At 44.2% G+C, this 18,861-nt stretch overlaps 5 protein-coding genes across 5 annotated transcripts; 3 read left to right on the top strand and 2 right to left on the bottom strand.

The window, feature by feature from the left end:
• Window positions 1–492: 492 nt before the first annotated feature.
• N7489_007639 (uncharacterized protein) lies at window positions 493–1,182 on the top strand (the record flags this gene model as incomplete). Its single annotated transcript, XM_056713389.1, has 2 exons — window positions 493–783; window positions 862–1,182. 2 exons carry the CDS (start codon window positions 493–495, stop codon window positions 1,180–1,182), a joined length of 612 nt encoding a protein of 203 aa, XP_056567104.1.
• Window positions 1,183–1,233: 51 nt separating this feature from the next.
• N7489_007638 (uncharacterized protein) lies at window positions 1,234–4,861 on the bottom strand (the record flags this gene model as incomplete). Its single annotated transcript, XM_056713388.1, has 2 exons — window positions 1,234–2,669; window positions 3,112–4,861. 2 exons carry the CDS (start codon window positions 4,859–4,861, stop codon window positions 1,234–1,236), a joined length of 3,186 nt encoding a protein of 1,061 aa, XP_056567103.1.
• Window positions 4,862–6,734: 1,873 nt separating this feature from the next.
• Window positions 6,735–7,109, top strand: N7489_007637 (uncharacterized protein; the record flags this gene model as incomplete). Its single annotated transcript, XM_056713387.1, has 2 exons — window positions 6,735–6,771; window positions 6,823–7,109. The coding sequence occupies 2 exons, from the start codon at window positions 6,735–6,737 to the stop codon at window positions 7,107–7,109; spliced, it is 324 nt and encodes a 107-aa protein (XP_056567102.1).
• A 1,460-nt stretch (window positions 7,110–8,569) lies between these two features.
• On the bottom strand, window positions 8,570–10,238 carry N7489_007636 (uncharacterized protein; the record flags this gene model as incomplete). Its single annotated transcript, XM_056713386.1, has 2 exons — window positions 8,570–10,008; window positions 10,067–10,238. 2 exons carry the CDS (start codon window positions 10,236–10,238, stop codon window positions 8,570–8,572), a joined length of 1,611 nt encoding a protein of 536 aa, XP_056567101.1.
• Window positions 10,239–13,186: 2,948 nt separating this feature from the next.
• N7489_007635 (uncharacterized protein) lies at window positions 13,187–13,642 on the top strand (the record flags this gene model as incomplete). Its single annotated transcript, XM_056713385.1, has 1 exon — window positions 13,187–13,642. One exon carries the CDS (start codon window positions 13,187–13,189, stop codon window positions 13,640–13,642), a length of 456 nt encoding a protein of 151 aa, XP_056567100.1.
• Window positions 13,643–18,861: the final 5,219 nt, after the last annotated feature.

Raw genomic sequence — 18,861 nt, 5'->3', positions numbered from 1 at the left:
TTGGTTCCTTCCATACATTGTCTGGTCTTGTGCTTGATCGGTATACCCAAAGCCATTAGCTATCGTGTTGCTGAAAGGTGAACATTCATTTTGATCGCTGGTGTCCCGGATATGTATATTCTTAAATCGATTGGATATTGGTTGCATTGCAATTTACGTGAAACCCTTTTTTGGCATTGCTTGAAAGAAACCCGTAGCTTATAGCCTTGAAGACTAACATTCCAATACATCCACCGGTGATGAGCCTACAGATGTAGTCGAAGTCTTTGCAAGACCGATTAGTCGATTAGCGCCGAGAATCAGCAAGATGACGCCGCCAGCAGCTGCCTACAAAACCGCCCCCACCTTAGCTCGCATTTCGGCCTTTCCTGGTAAATCCCGATGACTAGATATGCATATAAAGCAACGTGTAACCCGCAATATTCAACGAAAAATCAGACTCGTTCCATCTCAAACCCCAAACACAAGCTACTTATTCAAAGAGAAGACACAATGCCGGTGACCGAACTCGCCCTCCTCCGCTTGAGATTGCAAGACCCCCCATCTCCTACCAAGAGTACTTTCTTAGAAGCCAAGAAGAAACAGAGTGAATACTCAGGCTACCCTGTCACATACCTCCGCCAGATCGAAGACCCACTGTCCCTTTATCTGCTGGGTGGATGGGAGTCTGTCGAGAAACATACAGGCGAAGGACAATGGCTTTCACTCGAAGTCAACCAGAACCTGCTCGCGAAGTTGAAGGACAATGTTGATGTCTGCTGGATGTTTCACTTGGACATCGATGTAAGTTTTCTAATACTGACGAAGAGCTAACTTCGTAGTTCGGGGCTGTTCTCAAGATATATAAGCTAACGGACCTAGCCATCCAAAATCCCACTGGATGCACCCGTTCTCGCTATGACCCGATTTTTTGTCGATCCAAGCAGGAAAGATGAATTCGACGCTGCTTTCAAAGCTGGTGGCTCTCATACGAATGCCTGTACTGCTCCGTTCTCTTCGTGCGGTGCGTGGCGTATCGATAAAGAGGGCGAAGATGAAGAGTTTGTTCTTTTCAGTGGGTGGAACGAAGTCGCGGATCATCTTGCTTTTGGCGGGTCTGAGACTTCTGGGAAATTTGGAAGGCTCAAGGCCTTAGCGAAGGATGCAGATGTTAAGCATGTACATGTTGAGAAGTGGGAGTAGGGTACTATGTACTTCCATTCATCTATGTGGTATCTATGAGAGGGTATTATGTTATGTCTTGGGCACGGATGTGCCATTGAGAATGAATTGCACCATTGCCTTCCTACCATCCAGTTTAAGTGGAGCCTCTATATGCATAGCACCAAGGACATCTTTCCTCTGGATCTCCAGGCCGAGGGACCTGGCATGTTGTTCTAACTGGTCTGGTACGTATGGTGGGACGACTTCGTCTTTATCGCCAGATATAAGGAAGATCGGTGGAAGCGAGCGAGGTATTGGTAGCGTAGCTTCATTGGGGCTTTGAGACCCAGGTTCGTCTCTCCATGTGGCCATTTCTTGCATCTTCGCCTTGATATCCCAGTTATTCCAAGAGAACGGCCAGAGATACCTGTACGGAAGCCATTTCTGAGGATAGAGGCTGATGAGCATGTCTTTAATGCTGGATGTTGGCGCCTCCAAAATGAGCCTCGAGATTGGCGCCAGGGGCCTGTTACTGCTTGAGGTCTGCCCCTCGTGTTGACGGGCGAGATACGTAGACACTGCTGAGCTAGCAACAGCAGCACCCAGGCTGTGTCCCCAAATCACGACCTCAACATCGGTTTCCGGGGACGCATACGTTTCCGAGACCCAATTCAAGAATGCTTGGGCATCCATCTCAATGCCGGACTGTGTGGCGCGACCAGATGACGTCCAATAGCCGCGGTATGATAGAGCAGAGATAGTATATTGAGACACATAGGCGCCAGACGTAGATGGTGAGGTCGATCTTGACGTTTCCGTAATTGCGCGCAAGACGTGAGAGAGAAGAGGCAACCGCATAGGGGTTGATCCTCCATTGCCTTGAAAATAACAGATCACAACGGACTTTTTTCGTTTCGGGATCAGTTTCGCCTGATCTTTATTTTGTGGGACACTGTTATTCAACGAGGACATATTATCCTTTGCGAGAATCGGAATGTGACCCTCACAAACAGCCAATTTGGTCCCGTCCAAGCTGCGAATCTGCTTTTCCTCCCATTGCACCGGTCTGCATTCAGCCCTGTAATCTGAAATCGTTTCTGATCTTGTAAATGGAGGCAGCCAGGAGAGATACAGGAGCTTGTTTTGCATGACGATGATCCAGAAACATTTCCACGTCCATAGACCGAGTAGGAGTCCGATGAACATGAGAGGTGGTACAGCAATGCTTGGGATAGCCTCTGTCATAAGGCTTCGTGATTTAATAATATTGAGTCGGGCATTTTGAGCGATGCTCTGTCTCTTTCTTGTGATGCTGTGGAGACCATCGATGCCATGTGACGGGGTGTTGCTATAAGGATTTGGTGATAGCTGCCGCGTGCGGGTTGATATTACTTTGGAGTTTGAACCGCGCAGTGCGCGTCGCAGGACCCAGCGCGCCAGCATCAGCAGAAACTTGGCAAGTAATTGGTTGAGATGGAGGTTGATGTTGCGATTTACTGGTGGAGCCTCGGCGCCACAGCGGCGAGCTGGGCCTTGACTCAGCAATTCTAAGGCCCGGGACGATCCCGAGGTCTTTAGGGTCTAAGGCTGAATATATAGTCAGTATGAAGCAGTTTTTCCCGCGCAATTAATATCTACTTCATTTAGTGATTGCATGATTGGATTGAACTTGTCTTGGTTGAGATAGGAGAATGGTTCCATTGTATAACCTCACCGAAAGATATGTAAAAAGTAGGTTCAATTTAAATCACAGAGATATAAACGCACGATGAAAACGATAGCATTATGAATATTCAAATGGGTATTGTGAGTCGTCATCTGGAGTCATGATATGTAAAAGAACAAAACGCAACCGCATGAACAGAAAAGGAAAGATGAATCCCTTCCAAGACGCCAAAAGACCAAAACCGCAATCCATGCAGTGATGCAAAATGATTTCTCACAGAACCTTCGATCTCATCCACTCACTCGTGCCAACTCCGAGGTTCAGCCCATTCCGCTCCCACCAACGCCGAACACGACCCTCAGCGCCAGAGCTCGGATCGGCATCCTCAAGCGCTTCCTCAATGTCACAAGTCTTGAATTCAACCCGCATACCGCAGCTCTTCCACCACTGCAGAACGTGGTCGTGGCCGTTCTTCGTCGGGCCGACGAGCACCTGGTTATCGAAGATCATCTTCGGGCCTTTAAGCTTATACCAGAACTCGAGGACATGGACATGGCCATGTGTGCTCGCGATGCGGGCAACGTTCTCAGCGTGACTGTAAGGGATCCCCGATGCGTCCCACCAGGCAAGGGATGCAGTGCGGCCCGACTGCGCTGCAAGCAGGACGGATTTGCCGACCTTGAGAGGCAAGGGATTGGACGGTGGGGCATTGGCGGAGGCGGTTTTCCACCAGTCGAGTACGGCGACTCGACCTTCGGCGCTGGCGGCTTCGAGGGCACGCTCGCTGTACCGTAGCGGGAGCCCCGAGTGGAGCCACCAATCTAATACATCGACGAACCCGGCCCGGGAAGCACCGTCCATGGCGTCGGCCATGTATTCTTTGTTTGGGAGAGCGGGCGCATCACGCCACCATGTCAGTACGTTCGGGTTGCCGTAGATCGCGGATGCTCGATATGGAATGTTTGTGAGTCGAGAGGTTGTCCAGAGGAGGTCTAGGTGGTTCTCGGTGAGATAGGAAAGGATGTCGGTGCGGGAGAATTTAACAATGAGGTGGCAAGCAAGGTCGGAGAGCGGTTTCCAGCGAGGCAGCGCATCGATGCGTTTTTTGATGGCGGCGAAGGATCCTCGCAGGATTGTGTATTCGAGTGTGGCCGTGGTGGACATCTTGGGTAGATGGCTCTGCCATTCTTGGGGAACAGGGAGATGAGTGGGAATGCCCACGGCTTTCGCTGTCTCCCAGTCTCGCACTTGATCCTCAAAGACATTCAGCCAGATTTCGAGTGGTAAAAAATCGGCTTTGCCTGTATGTTGCGTCTGCGGCGTGGAGCTGGTGGCATTTCCAGAGGTAGATTTCGATGCAGTTTTATCTGGGACCGTAGCGCTACGGGGGATTGGTCTGGTCGATAGGGTAGCTTCCCACGGCGGTAATTTTAATGTTGTCTCCAGTGTCTGGTGTAACTCCTCCAGGCCGTCCCATGGCAGTATTGTCAGGTCTTCGGGCCCATTTGACTTCCAGAGAACAGGCTTGACAGTGCGAATCCAAGGCCAAAAGCGACTGATTTCATCGAGCTGCCGCGTACTAAGCGGGTGGTCCCATTCCGACACCGTCATTCCTGGGATGAGGATCACAGGTTTCTTTGAGACCCAGCCACGAAGGAGCGCCAACGTCAAGGTATTTGTCAAGCCGGCGAGCATCGCCCCCAGAGCTCCGGCATCGATAGGCGCAACCAAGAGCATGTCCGCCCATTCGCAGAGCTCTGCCGTCTTCGCCTTGAGCCATTTCCGTGCCCCGGTTTTCTTATCGAACGTTTGGCTGTCGACCGTATCCATGTAGTGTGGGATCTTGTTGGTGCCGGTGAGCAAAGCGGAGGGTTCGTCTGTGATCAGTCGTAGCTCGATGTATGGGTTTTGAACGAGGGACGGCAGGACGGTGTCGGCGAAAGCGCTATCCGTTGATAAAAGCAATCGGCGGCGCCGGGGATGGGATGATTTCGCATTTTGCACCGCTTTGTTTCCAATCACGGTTTCCTTACAGCCTCCATCCACCTCCATATCAGACCTCGACCCCTTTGTAATGCTATTGCCTTTTGTAATTGAGGATATATCAGATCGAAATTCGACTGTCATGCCCAATGTGACCAAAGGTGGGCTTCACTATATGAGGATAAGGGCGGAGAGAAGAGATCTCTCGCAGGAACGGTATAGGTAGGAATAGTAAAGAATCGAGTCGAGAGCAAGGATGAAACCAAATCAATTGGGTACTGTACAAAGAGATAAGTTATCAGGCTGGGATGATTAGAGCCCAATCATGCAACCCAAAGTTGAAATGGAAACTCGTGCAACGATCGGTCTCGAGCGGTGAGGTGTGTTGTCTCGCCACGTCGTTGCCACATCCGACGTGATGAGCTACCGAACCGAATCCGCCCAGGTATGACCGTGTCGTTTCACGAAAAAATGCCGAGATTCCAGAGTGGAGATCAACCAATAATGCAGAGCCAAAATGTTAGTTCAAGGGCCTATAACGGTTAAAGACGGGGGGGGCGTACAGGAAAGGGGCAGATTGATTGGAAGCGGTCTAGTCTTTCACTAATTCTTCACTTAACTATTCATTTTCCTGTATTAAATACAGTAGGCCTATAGTATAGACATAAGGAACGAATATGTGGATAAAAAGTCTTCTGCGATAAACCGCGGAAAAGTCCCTTCCGGCACAAGTTCGGTCTTATGGTCTAGTGGTTATGACTGTGGATTTTGATATATCAAAACTCTTCCATCGACCCCGGTTCGAACCCGGGTAAGACCTCGGATTTTTTTTGGTTCTTTAGACTTTTCTCCACTAAAATAGTTCGATTTACACGTCTACTGCTTTATGTGGAAGTAAATTAAATTATCTTTAACTTCTTAGCCTTTGTGCTTGCTTCTAATTAGACAATGTGAGACTAGACCGCGCCTTAACTATCCGGCCCTCGCCCCTGTTTTACGCCTATACACCCCTGAATATGTACGGTTCCCCTTGTAGGGTGATGACTTGACAACTTCGTCGATAAAAATGGCTAAAAATATAATCGATATATATGTATGGTCAATGAATGCAATACCTCCTTTCAACACTGACTTTGTAGACTTTTCATCATTGGCGCCGGTTGGCTTATATATATTCTACAAGGAGGGCGTACAGGCATTACCTATGGGAATCAGTCCTGCTTTATATATCCCTGCGTTGATGTCGTGCGAGTCGACAATGATTGTGGCCTAACCTAACCCATTAACCTAGGTACAGAACCAGCTTTTCTATAAAATTATCCAGAAGGCCATATAATACCTAGCGCTACAGATAGTTTCTTTCCTCTCCACATATCTACAGATATCCCAGAGCAAGATATCCCCCTTACCTCATAGTAGATCTCTAGCTTCCCGTCTCTGGGAAATGATGGGGCAATGGAGAAATATCTACGTCGTAGAGGGCTTGGGATATTAGCTACAGCATACATATTAGGAAATTACATATGTTTATAAGAAGATCATCTAAGGGATAGGTTGAAAGCACCGCCTCGTAGGAACAGGCTAATTTGGATTCGATTCGATATAGGGTGGTCAGAGCAATACGATGGTACCCCGAAGAAACATTTTCTGGCACATGATCGAAGGCCCATTAGTCGTGAAAAGAGGAGTAGGAAATGTAGGCATACCATCCAAGCCCGAAGATGCTTGTTTGTGGTGTAAAACTTCTTTAAACTTATTCTTTCTTTCTTTCTTCCACTCTCTTCCACCTTTCTTTTCTTCATGAGCGATAATCATCACCATACCGGATTTGCAGGTTGCTTCTCCATCGAGTATGTAACCGATCATCCATGCTAAATGCAGGTGTATATGAGATCCTCTCTACTAACACTATCGATTTCATCAGGATCCCCCAGATTTCACAATGACCCCACGCTACGAGGTCCCTCGGGCTCTGTCTTGTCCGTGCCTCCCAACACCACCTGGTTTTGAAGACATACTGACTTTCCCAGTCTGCCCTCACTGCGCCAATATTCTAGCCATCGCTAAAATCGACACTGAGATAAAGGTCATTTGCCGTACATGCCCCTACACATGTAGCATTGGGGACATTGCACCTCCAGTGCCCGACTCAGATGACGAAAACAACAAGGTCGACGGCAACAAGGTCGATCGCAACAAGGTCGACAGCGAAAAGGTCGACAGCAACAAGGTCGGCAGCAAAAAGGTCGACGGCAACAAGGTCGACGGCAACAAGGTCGACGGCAACAAGGTCGATGATACCAATGTCTCCAGCTAAGCCGATCCACAAGGTGAGCTTGAAAGATACACCCAAGCTGCTATGGAAGAAGTCCACCAGTGCCTGGGTCAAGGTCAAGGTGACCAGCTATCGTTTAGCCGAGCAGCTCTTCCCCAACCAGGCCGTCCAGTTTCCCTCTTAAGCCAAACCTAAGCAAGCCGTCTCTACATCATGTTGCAATAAATATTCTTATGGAGATAGAGCGCAGCAACAGCCAAAGCAAACGCCATGGAGAGTTCTTCGAGAACACAGACACCCAAGATATCGAGGATAGTCTCTATGATGCTTTGACCCTGCCACGAAGGAAGGTTCCGAGAAAGCCTCAATTGGACTATCTGAGTATGTATACTAAAACTGTTGTGTCTGATAAATACATATACTAACTTGGCCTAGCTTGATTGATATCGGAGACAACCCTGGGAGAGATGAAGGTGCTGGGGTTTATGTCCATATCATCAGACCGATACGCTTGTCTACCTTTACGTTGGCCTCTCATGTTTCGTGAACGGATCCAAATAAACATCCCCCACTACACTACGGAATATGCGCGGAGCTTGAGAAGATAGATGGGCTTGAATCTATTTTTGTTAAGACCGCGAGACCCGAACAGCTACGTTTAAATCTTCAAGAGATGTTTTTGGCTTGTGTACTACAAAGAGATCCTCTGACCTTCAAGTTTGGTGCTTGAGAACTTGCTAGACCTTGGGAAGGGCTAGGCATAAGCATCTTATGATGAACCCAAAGTAGTATTGTAAAATGTAGGTTATGTGTTTAATCGGCATTAAAAAATAATATGCACTGGTTCTGTAGTGTAGTGGTCATCACTCTGGTTTTTGAAATGATTGAAGTACCAGAAACCCCGGTTCGAACCCGGGCAGGACCTTTTCTATTTTTTCATGTTTTGCTTCTATTACTATATTGTTCTTTCTTTTTTACTTTGATTAAGTTCACGCAATTTCACTACGCTCGAAAAGGAGAGGTATAAAATTACAGAGTGGTGAATTTTGACCCTTTTCGAAATTCTTCCACCGACGCCGGTTCGATATGTCGACCCCGGTGGTCTCAAACGGTAAAAAAGATAGGCGAAATCATTGATATACATGTGTAGGAACTTGGCTTAGCGGCATGCTCTATGAATGGACATTATGTCCCACAGGAGAACAGCAGAGGTTCTGTATTATTGACGCTATACAAATGAAGTGGTGATAGGTGACGCCATTTATGTCGAAGATCATCCAACATGTGCTCTTTGTATGGAGTACTTCAGTACAACATCGACAAATACTTGTCTCAGGGGCTTTGTCCTATTCGTCTGTTCCTAACTGCTGCTGGGTTGTTTAGTTCAAGTCAGTTCAGACATGAAAAAGGGAGTTGAACTAGGTCAATCGCTGTCTAGGTGCGTTGTATATATGCTGATCTATATAACCCAACGTTTTTTCTATCAATGCCCAACGTTCACTTTATCGTCGGGCCAGATTGTTGTGCAGCTTGTGCTCTTTCATGGCGAGACTCGTCAATGCTCCTAGGACAGCCAGGCCCAACAATGTCACGAATACCGCCCGCAAGGAGTCCATATATGCGTCAAGCACTCCAGGTGTCAAGGTTGGGGGCATCTTCCAAATCTCATCTAAGCTATCCCGGAGCCGTCCAATTAGCTCCTTGGCATCCTCGCGCTCACCGAATCGAGACCAAAGTCCAAGCTTCAGGGTGTTCTGGAAGACAGCCGAAGCGACCGTGATGCCGATCGTACTCCCAGTGCTGCGGAAGGCATACGAAGCAGATGTCACAACCGCATGATGGTGGTGGTCTACGGAAGAGATGAGCGCAACCAGAGTGATGGTAAGCATGCTACCGTAGGATGCACCGCCCAGGAAGAAATAGAGGAACGGCAGTCCAACGGGCGTGTAGAGATTCAACGTGCAGATGAGACCAGCGGAGAGAACTTGAACAGCCATGGCAACATAATTGAGAAATGCATACCGACCGCTGGCACGCATGATGATACCCGATCCCAAAGAGCCAATCGAGGTGCCGATCGCCTGCGGGATTATTCGCGCACCCGCGGCGGTCGCAGAAAGTCCCTGCACCTGGAAGTACACCGGTAGGTAAAAGAGTAGACCGAAGACAGCCATCGTACTGAACCAATTGGTCAGACAGGCAGCTGCCACGGTGCGGTACAGCAGAAGGCGCACGGGAATGACAGGCTCAGAAGCAACCTCAGCTTCCACGTAGATGAACAGACCCAGGAAGACAGCAGATGCGACCAGCGACGTCACCACCAGCGGGTGGGTCCAGGGCACCTGGTTTCCGCCGGTGTTGAGGCCAAGCAGTAATGTGACCAGTGTCAGAACCAGAGTGATAGCGCCGAGGAAGTCAACGCGTTTGATGCGGGCAGTATCCGACTCTTTGACGGGAATGTTGACCTTGATTGCAACAAGAACGCACGAGATCAGCAGGAAGGGGACCTGGAGTAAGAACGCCCATCGCCATCCCAGAGTGTCGTTGATCCACCCGCCAAATACACCTCCAAGTCCCATACCAGCACCGTAGCAGATGTTTCCGATGCCCTGCCAGATACCTCGTTTGCGGAGAGGGACCAGGTCAGAAGTGACGAAGGTCGATATCGCAGTAAGACCACCTCCTCCGACACCTGCCACAACGCGACCGAGGATGATAACCCATTGCGCTCTTGCCAGGCCACAGATCAAGTTGCCGGCGGCGAAGAAAACGTTGGAGAACACAAGCCCCCAACGACGAGAGTAAATGTCAGTCAATCGGCCACTGAGAGGCTGGCAGGCAGCATTGGAGATCAGATACGAAGTGGCTAGCCACGAAAGCAGCGAGAATGAGTTGAAGGATGAAGAGATGGGGGCGGAGAGCGTGGCGACAATCGTTGTATCTGTGATGAAAGCTGAAGTTAGTAATTTTGTTTCCACTAAGAGTGTTGGAATACATACCTAGAGCAGCCAGGAAGACACCGAGCCAGATGCTTCCGAGGATCCAGATTAACTCCTTGGTACTGGGTTCCTGGGGTAGTGGGGTATTTTCATTGGCATCCCCATCGGGTGAATCCCGAAGGAGGGGCGTTTGCTCAGACGCAGGCTCTCTGGCAATGTCACCTACAGACATGATGTGGTGTCCAAAGGTGAAGGGAAGTTCTGTCAGCAGAGAGATTGCCAATGATGTAGTCCGGAACTCCGGCGGAATCTCCGAAGGGAGTGGAGAGACGTGGGGTTTAAATAGCGGGTGTCTTATTGGTTGCATACTCCGTACGGAACGTTTTCCATAGTTAATTGAGAACTTGGCTTATACTTACATCCTACTTTTGCATGGCTATAACCTTCTATACTATAGTTACGTTCCAAGATTGTTTTTTAACTCCTGCCTGATTTTGGCCTTAAGGATCCACCTCTTTCACGATCCACTCAGTATATAGGAACTGACTATTCCACCTCTCTACCGTTCTATATAAACAACTTAGCTTATATTTAACAAGTGACATGATAAATCTTTTGTCAAATCTCATTTCGCTGGAAAGGAACGAGGCCCCCCAGTCTCTGGCGACTACCTGCATTATCTCTTTCCAGTGAAAGAGATCCTATACCAAGTCAACATTGAGATACACAGCACACATACAAAGTGATGCGAGAGCAAATACCAATTAGATCTCTGTTCCAGAGCTGGCCAGCTTTACCAGTTTCCAGTTTTTCAATCTCTCGCTCTCTTCATCTCTCACTTTTTCACTTTGTCTCACCTCTCTCATCTTCACTTCTCCAGACGGTCCATTACAAATGAGTTTAGTTGCCTTGTTCGTCTCTCGATAATTGGCATCCCACTTAAGTCGCTCCTCGGAGCAAGCCCAAAGTTCTCCATGATGAGGCAGGGAGGAGGAAATGTCGTAAAGACGAGCTCCTACAGAGGTTCATTATCCTATTGGAGGACTGCTCATGAAGCAAGCTGAGAAGCTGGAAGCTCTTGGCCAAAAGGTTAACCAATATCGGTTAGTAAACATCGCTGTTTCCCCCTGAGCCACCTGGGCAGGTGTCTTGCTTATTACTGACCACCATACATAGTGCTTAGATATTGGCCATTCTGTCTGACAGTTAGTTGGCCTCGAGGCTTTTGAGGCCCTCGCTAAACGTGCGAAGCCCCAGAAACCCAGGTGCGCTATAAACTCGATGCCTTGATAAACGTTGTTTATCAGCAAAATTTGCTAGTAAATGGACCCCCCGCATAACACTAGCCGATGAAGCAACCGTGAGTTGGGGCCCAATCACATACAAAGAAGAGCCACATATTTGTGCAAGAAGGGCGAATTACAGCCTTCTCTTTGGAGAAAGAGACCACCTGGCTTGTTATGCCAGGATGATTGAAGCCAATCAAATCGGCGGAGATGGTCATGACCAGCTTCTGACATATATGGCCACGGTATAGGCCAATCGGAAGAAACGTGGGCAGTCCGACCTACTACATATACTAGAGATCGTTGTAGCGGCGAAGAACCTCTTGAAGGAAGTGAAGGAGGCGCCCATAGTGGCTAAGGAGGTCGCTATTATTATAGGAGAGGTTAGACCCTGTATAGGGTGCTTGGCGACGGGGAGATCTTCACGTTCTACCACCTGGATATGAACAGTCAGTTTACGCTTGCTTTTCTACAAGTGCAACGTGAGGAATGGCAACAAAGTGCCAATATGCTCGCTTCCTTCTGTGCTTCTCCCATGCGATCAAGTTTGTAACTGGATTCGATGGCCATCTCGCTCCAACACACATGTACCAGGTACTTCTACAACATTCAAATATGTCTGGCCAACAGTCAATCACAATGATGCGTCCAAGAAAAAGGTAACATTTTCAGTTAACTAACGAGATTCTCCCATAGCAACAACCCTAGTTCTACTGTTGTACGACCAAATGCGGCATTACTACCGTCGTACTACCGTATTTCGCTTTTAAGAAACCCCTGCATGGATCTATCATCCGACTAGTCAGCACATGGAATATAGAGTCTTGAAACCGACGCCGAAAATGACAGCATTCGACGCTAGGATCGGCTGGCTTTCCATCCGTAAGTTGGACAGCGCGCCGCCGCTAAACCCAGAGGTAGTAGCAATCCCCTTTAAAAATGGTGGGCTGAGTCCGGCGTCGATGAAAGGTTCCACTTTTATATGGAGAACACTACCAGTGACACTTGTCAGAACTGGCTACGACTATCTAAACGACCCACTTGCATAGCCTCGTCAAAATAGCCGCATAGAGGTACACAAGATCAGCCTTATCAGCGGGACGGGATACATCTCGTCTAAAAATTTGGATGGGCGGGAGCTGCAGGGGCTTGGCCTTACGAATACTATACATACTAGTGCGAGGATTGTAGCGAAGACCGGGGAACTAATGGTGGCTCTGCTTCTACTTCCAAGCATCCGGGTTAGGAAGTCAATATTGATTCGTACTGCGACCCGTTACTTCTAGTCACCTGCTTTATGCGCTTGTTTCATGAACTTCCACTGACGAGGCTATAGAGCTGTACCTTCTCCACAGCCGTCAACCAGGTATAGGATTTGCATTGGTTGCGGGTGGCTGGTTCACTTGGCAAATCTTGGTGTTGGGGCCACACTACACCTCACATCCAGAGTATGGGGCCAAAGTATGGAGAGACTAACGATACTATGTAGGACAACTCGACCCAACAGTACTCGTTTACTCCTATTTGATGTTGAAGGTTGACCGTGCATAAAGTCAAAGCTGATCTACAGTCTTAGAACCTTGGCTTAGAAATGTTGGTCCACTTACCACGGCCTGGAGTACTGTAGCAAGGGTAACCTTCCTATCCAGATTTCGACCTCGACCTCGCCCCTGGGGCCACGAGGTACGGCCTCGCAGCATCTGAATTGTTACGTAAATATCCTAGTACAAGGCTGTCTCGGTGCGAACAACTAAGGTATATATGCCCCTATCCCTCTTGAATTCTTCGACTTTATCATCTATCAAACCAGAAGCAATTTCACTTATCTCGCCTTCTCTCCTCCTAGACAAAATACGACAGAATGTATATTGTGTCTCTCCTTGCCCTTTCCGCCATGGCTACCACTGCCATAGCCGGCGAGAATAACATCAAGTTCCTCTTCTCAAGCTCGGCCTCCCTCGGCATCCAAAACTTGGGTAGCAGTTTCTCCAGTGGCTTTACCCTCTTCGACAACGATGACAATATCCTCTTCGAGAGCGAAGACGATCTCCCTACCTGCTCGCGCGATACCAACCACATCGAGATCACTTCGGACTGCTGGGAGGGAATTTGGGACTTCAGTTGCGGCTCCTCCTTTAGCGGCACGCCCGGAGCATGCAGCGCGTACGCCCCTGATACTACAGAGACAAAGGGCGAGGCAAACGACGAATTTACCCCTAACCCCTTTGGCAACGGCCAGGACGGCGAGTGTAGTGGCACCATTACTACTTACAGTGATGGTGAGTGCACGAAGGATAGCCTCGTGACGATTCTGCGAACCTACCAAGGAATGTACACCCATGACAAATAGGAGCCTGTCTGCTATTGCAGGCAACCTAATATATGACTGGTTCAACTTCTGGAACATACATTGTCGTCAGGTTCTCTCTGTCTATCTATTTATTTCCTGTGTTGAGTTACTGTGTATAGAGGGTTAGTGAGACAAGTGCCCATCTACTTACCTTCTGTTACGATCTGGATCTGATCTGGTATTACATGCTAGATCACATGTCAGATCTGTTATGATTAGTTTGCTTCTTCTTTCCTTTTTTGCCTGCTTTCTTTGTTTGCCTCGCTAAGCAAGAAGAGTCGGGGTTTGCACCGTTTGTATAGTCTCGGTTTGATTAAGCTTTCTCAGAGAGCTCGCCAGACTTTGCTTTCTTTCTCTCTTTCTTCCCTATCTTTAGTATCTTGAATTGAAGCACTCTCTTGCTTTGCTTCTGCTGGCTTGTAGATCTGGCTCCTCACACCCTCTAAACTTTAGGCTAAAGATTAGAAGGTATCGCCGTCGAACGTTATTAGCGAAAGTGTGTGCTTACTTAGTCGGGAAAAGATTTATAACTAAGAATGATACGAGAATAGATATTATATTTAATCGGACCATGAATATATAGACCATCTTCTTCTAGAGGCTCTTCTCCATTTTGATCATCAAAGAGCTCCCAATCAAGGCGTACATTCGAATCATCTCCATTTTTACTCTGCCCTAAACTCTATAAATGAAAATTTCCCCGATGTATGTCCAATAGCAAGGGTACTTGATGAGGCTACGAAGGAGGACTGCTAGTGAGATGAACTAGCATGGAGGGGAAAATCGGGAAGAAGATGCATACTATGAATCTATAGAAAAGCAGGCTGTATATGAAGCCTATGCTAACAAAGGAATGACAAACTGACATAGCAAAGGCTTAGTCTGCACAAAGGGACAAAGGTATAAAGGCATGCCATACCATGCATGTTAACACACCCCCCCAGACTGAGTATCAAAAGCAAAAATCAATCTGGTTCGTATAGTAAAAATCATAGTAAAAATTGCAGTAAAAAGCATAGAGAAAGACGTAGTAAAAAGCAACTTAGTATGATAATTTAACCCGTCTTTTCCTTCTTACTAACTAGTAGTTTTCGAAGTCTTTCGAAGTCGACTTTTAGTAGTGCTTTTGTTAAAGCGTCTACCGGATTTTCCTTACTATCGATAAGCTAGATCTCGATCTGCTTAGTCTTTATAGTATATTTTATAAACTAGTATTTGATATCTAGCTATTTAGTGCCCTTATTATATAAATCCTTTTTAAGAATAGTAACGGTATTATCGCTATCTATATAAATTGGAATTGGCTTTATATCATTTAATAAGCCGAGCTAGAGAAGGATCTTTTTAGATAGAGCGCTTCTCGTATAGCTCTATCGAGAGTAATATATTTAGTAATAGTGCTTCCTATAGTAATAATATCTTATTTCCGTGAGCTCTATAAAACTAGCGCTCTAGTATAGTAAAAGATATATACTTCGGTGGATTTCCTATCTTTATAGTCGTTAAATAAAGAGTCGATATAACTAATTAGCTTTATATCGCTAGTGGTTAAATTTATATCGTTAGTAGTTAAATTTATTCTTCTAAGCTAGATCCTATAGTCCGGTGCACCTTTTAAATAGCGTAGTAACTAGGAGAGAGCTTATAAATCCTCCTTCCTAGGGTTAGTAGTTCGCCGTTATAATCTATTTATAGCGAAAGTAATATCGGGTCTTATATATATACCTAACTAGGTAACCTTACTAATATCTTCTCTAAAAGCTAATTTTTCGGAGGAAGAGACTATCTCCGAGAAAGAGACTATCTCCGAGGAAGAGACTATCTCCGAGGAAGAGACTATTATAGAGAAAGGCGGTTAGTAAGATAACTTTATAGGTAGGTATATTAATAAAACCTTACCTAGACTCGCTATCTATAGTAGATCTTCTAGGTATATAGCTTAGTCGATAAAAATAGTTAATAAATCTCTTATTAGACTACTTCTAAGAAATCTTACTAGTTTACTAACTACCTTAATTTTAAAGGTGATATTATCTTTAAACTATTAGATCTATCGTTTATCTAAAGTAGCGCTTAATATATCGTTAATATAAAGTAAAAGCTAGAGATCTCTCTCTCTATATATAAAAATATACCTTTTATCTAGAAGCTCTTCGAAACCTAGTCTTTTTAGCTCCTCCTTTAGCGTTTCGTACTATAAATTTGCTAATTGCCGAAGTCTATATAATACTTACTTTAGTATATAGACTTTGCTAGATCCTAATTAGTCTAGCCGGAAAGGGGATTTAGACGTCGAAGAAGGATTATCTTAGTAGTATCCGGTTAGCGGTCTTATAAAAATACACCTCTTATTAATTAGCGTATTAAGATATATAGTAGTGTAATTAATTTACTTCTATTCTATATTTCGGATAGTAACTATAGATAGGAAAATTCTAGTGCTTTCTAGTCTAGTAACCGGTATATAGGTGTCGTTAAAATCGAACCTAGATCTTTAGCGGTTTCTATAGATCACCTATCTTACTCTTATTTCTATAATATAATCCTCCTTATTATATTTAAGATTATAAACCCACTTTCCTAGTAAAATAGTGCTTCCTTTCGGCGGAGTATTCACTAGCTAGTACGCTTAAGCTACTTCTAATTTAGTGATCTAGTTATCTATTACTTCCTACTAAAGCTCTTTTTCCGGTGAGTTTATTACTTCTCGGTAGTTATAGGGGATCTTAATCTACTAGGTTTTTAAATCTTTAGGAATTATTATTTTTATTAAATCCGGTACTATTAGAGCCGTTAAAATAATTCTAATTATAGATAAAGCTCTTCCTCTATATAAGTCCCACCGTTTATTATTATATCTTCTTAGTGGAATTCCTATAGTTTAGCGTCTTAAAATCCTTAGCTATAGTATAGGAGTAGTAGTAATTAGATCCGGGGAAGAAGAAGAGTCTATATCCGGTTTAGAGATAGTCCTTACACTTAGTGATAGCGTCTATAGTCCTATTATTAGAGCTTTCCCTTTCTCCGCCTATATTAGTGTTATAAAGAGAGTATTTTCCTTATCTTTAACCTCTTCTATACGTAAATCTAATAGCGGTAAATCCTAGGTTAAATATCTAGTCGTATTAGTAGTTATAATAGGTGAACTAATACCTCTATAAGAAATAGGTAGGATAGGGGGACTATCGATAGTCTTTCCTTCTATAATAATTTCCCTATTATTATAGTGTAGAATCCCCTATTTTTGTTCCTAGAAAATAATATCCTAGTATCTAAAAACCTTCTTTATTTTAGGATTATAAATCCTATAGATATAACCGTTATTACCCTCGTATCTAACGAGGTAGCTAATCTACGCTCTAGTATCTATCTTTTAGCTTTAAACGCGCTTTTCCTTTAGGATATAAATATATACCTTTATATACTATATCCGGACGAAGGAGAGAGAGACGTTATTAGGACTTCTTAAATTTAGGGACTATCTCTATACTATAATAGGAGCTTAGTGATAAAGCTAATCTCCCTAAGCTCCTTACTCTCTCTTTAGAATTAGTTTTCGTAGTCGATTGATAATATATATAGCTATATTAATAGCTTTTAGCTAGAGCTCTTATAGTGCGCTAGTATTAATCCTTATAGTATATATAATCTATAGGATATAAAATCTAGAGAATTTAGAAATACTATTTTACTTATATATATAGGGAGCTGATAAAGTGACTATTATATTTATCGATTTAGCCTATTTAGTAAAAACCGAGAATTCCGTGCCTCTATTAATTCTCTATTCCTATAGCTAGTATCCTATTTTCTAGCGTATTTCTTCGGTAAATTTCTAAAGAACTAGAGATATATCTACTTTAGTAGTAAGATATAGTGTAAGATAGTATCTAGTTATATCGTCTATAATAATTATAATATGATTTCTATTATATCTACTAGCGTTATTCTTCGTATCTAGATTAAATCTAGGTAGAGATATAGGCTATAGATTAATATAAAATATATAGCCTACTTTAGTTACTCTCGCTTACTAGGAGCGAGATATAATTCTTTTTAATTTACCTAGTTTATAAGCTTTATAATTGAAATCTTTATCCTATATATTATAACTAAGGTCGTTATAGTTAATTTTTATAGTATAACTACTAGTATAGCCTAGTCTCCGGTAAGCTAGTTCTAATAAAATAACTACTATACTAAGAGCTAGGGAAGCGAGTTATAGGAATAGGACTCGTTAGTGCATTCTAGTATAGCTAATAAGCTTATCGTATTTATTATATAAAGCTCCGGTTTTACTATTCTACTAGATTCTAAGCTATTTTTCGGCGGTCCTAAGCGAAAATAGATTATACTATCTACCCTTCTTATAAATATAGTGAATGCTAATTTAATAGTAAGCTAGTGTTATCTAGATAGCTACTTCCTAAGCTATATATATAATATCTTCGGTTCTAATATAAAGTGTTAAATTAATAATACTATAAGTATCTACTTTAACTTTTTTATTACCGGAAGTCTACTATTTATATTCCTAGCTAGTTATATAGGCTTATATAGTAGAAAACGTAGTTTTATCACTATAAATATACTCCGAAGCGCTAGTATCTAGAACCTATAGATATCCTAGAGCTATAGTAGATAGCTAGATTATAATAAGAGTATAATCTTACTCTTACTAGGCTCTAGTTCTAGATTGCTAGATAACCTCTTTCCCTTCTTTTTAGAGGGAATTAGTAAGGTCTATACCTATATTATCCTCCCGGATAGTAGTCTCTACTATTATATTTTCGCTATATCGGTTCTCTACTATAACCTTCTTACTATACCGGCTCTCTATTATATTATAAGAAGGATTGAAACCTTCTTTATAGAAATTGATATTAATAGATATTATAATAAACCTAGATATAGATCCGGTATCTAGTGTAGAGAGATTCGCCTAGCGGGTCCTATCTATTTAGGATCCGTATATAGGCTAAATTTTATCTTATTTAAACTTAGTAGATACCGAATTTATCATTTTCTTATAGATCTATAATCCTAGCGATAGAATCTAACCTAGATAGCTAAGCTTAGGATATAGATAGAAATATCTACTCACTCTATATCTTTTACTATAGTAAGAGTAATTTCCGTTATCACTTCTCTTTAGTTTATACGCTAGCCACTTCTTTATATACTCCTCTATAGACACACCTTTTAGCGGCTTATTCGTA

Source organism: Penicillium chrysogenum (assembly GCF_028827035.1).
Source record: "Penicillium chrysogenum strain IBT 35668 chromosome Unknown utg000004l_segment0_segment0, whole genome shotgun sequence".
NCBI classification, from domain to species: domain Eukaryota; kingdom Fungi; phylum Ascomycota; class Eurotiomycetes; order Eurotiales; family Aspergillaceae; genus Penicillium; species Penicillium chrysogenum.
The sequence above is the reverse complement of the archived record's forward strand: the minus strand, read 5'-3'. Positions and strand labels throughout refer to the sequence as shown.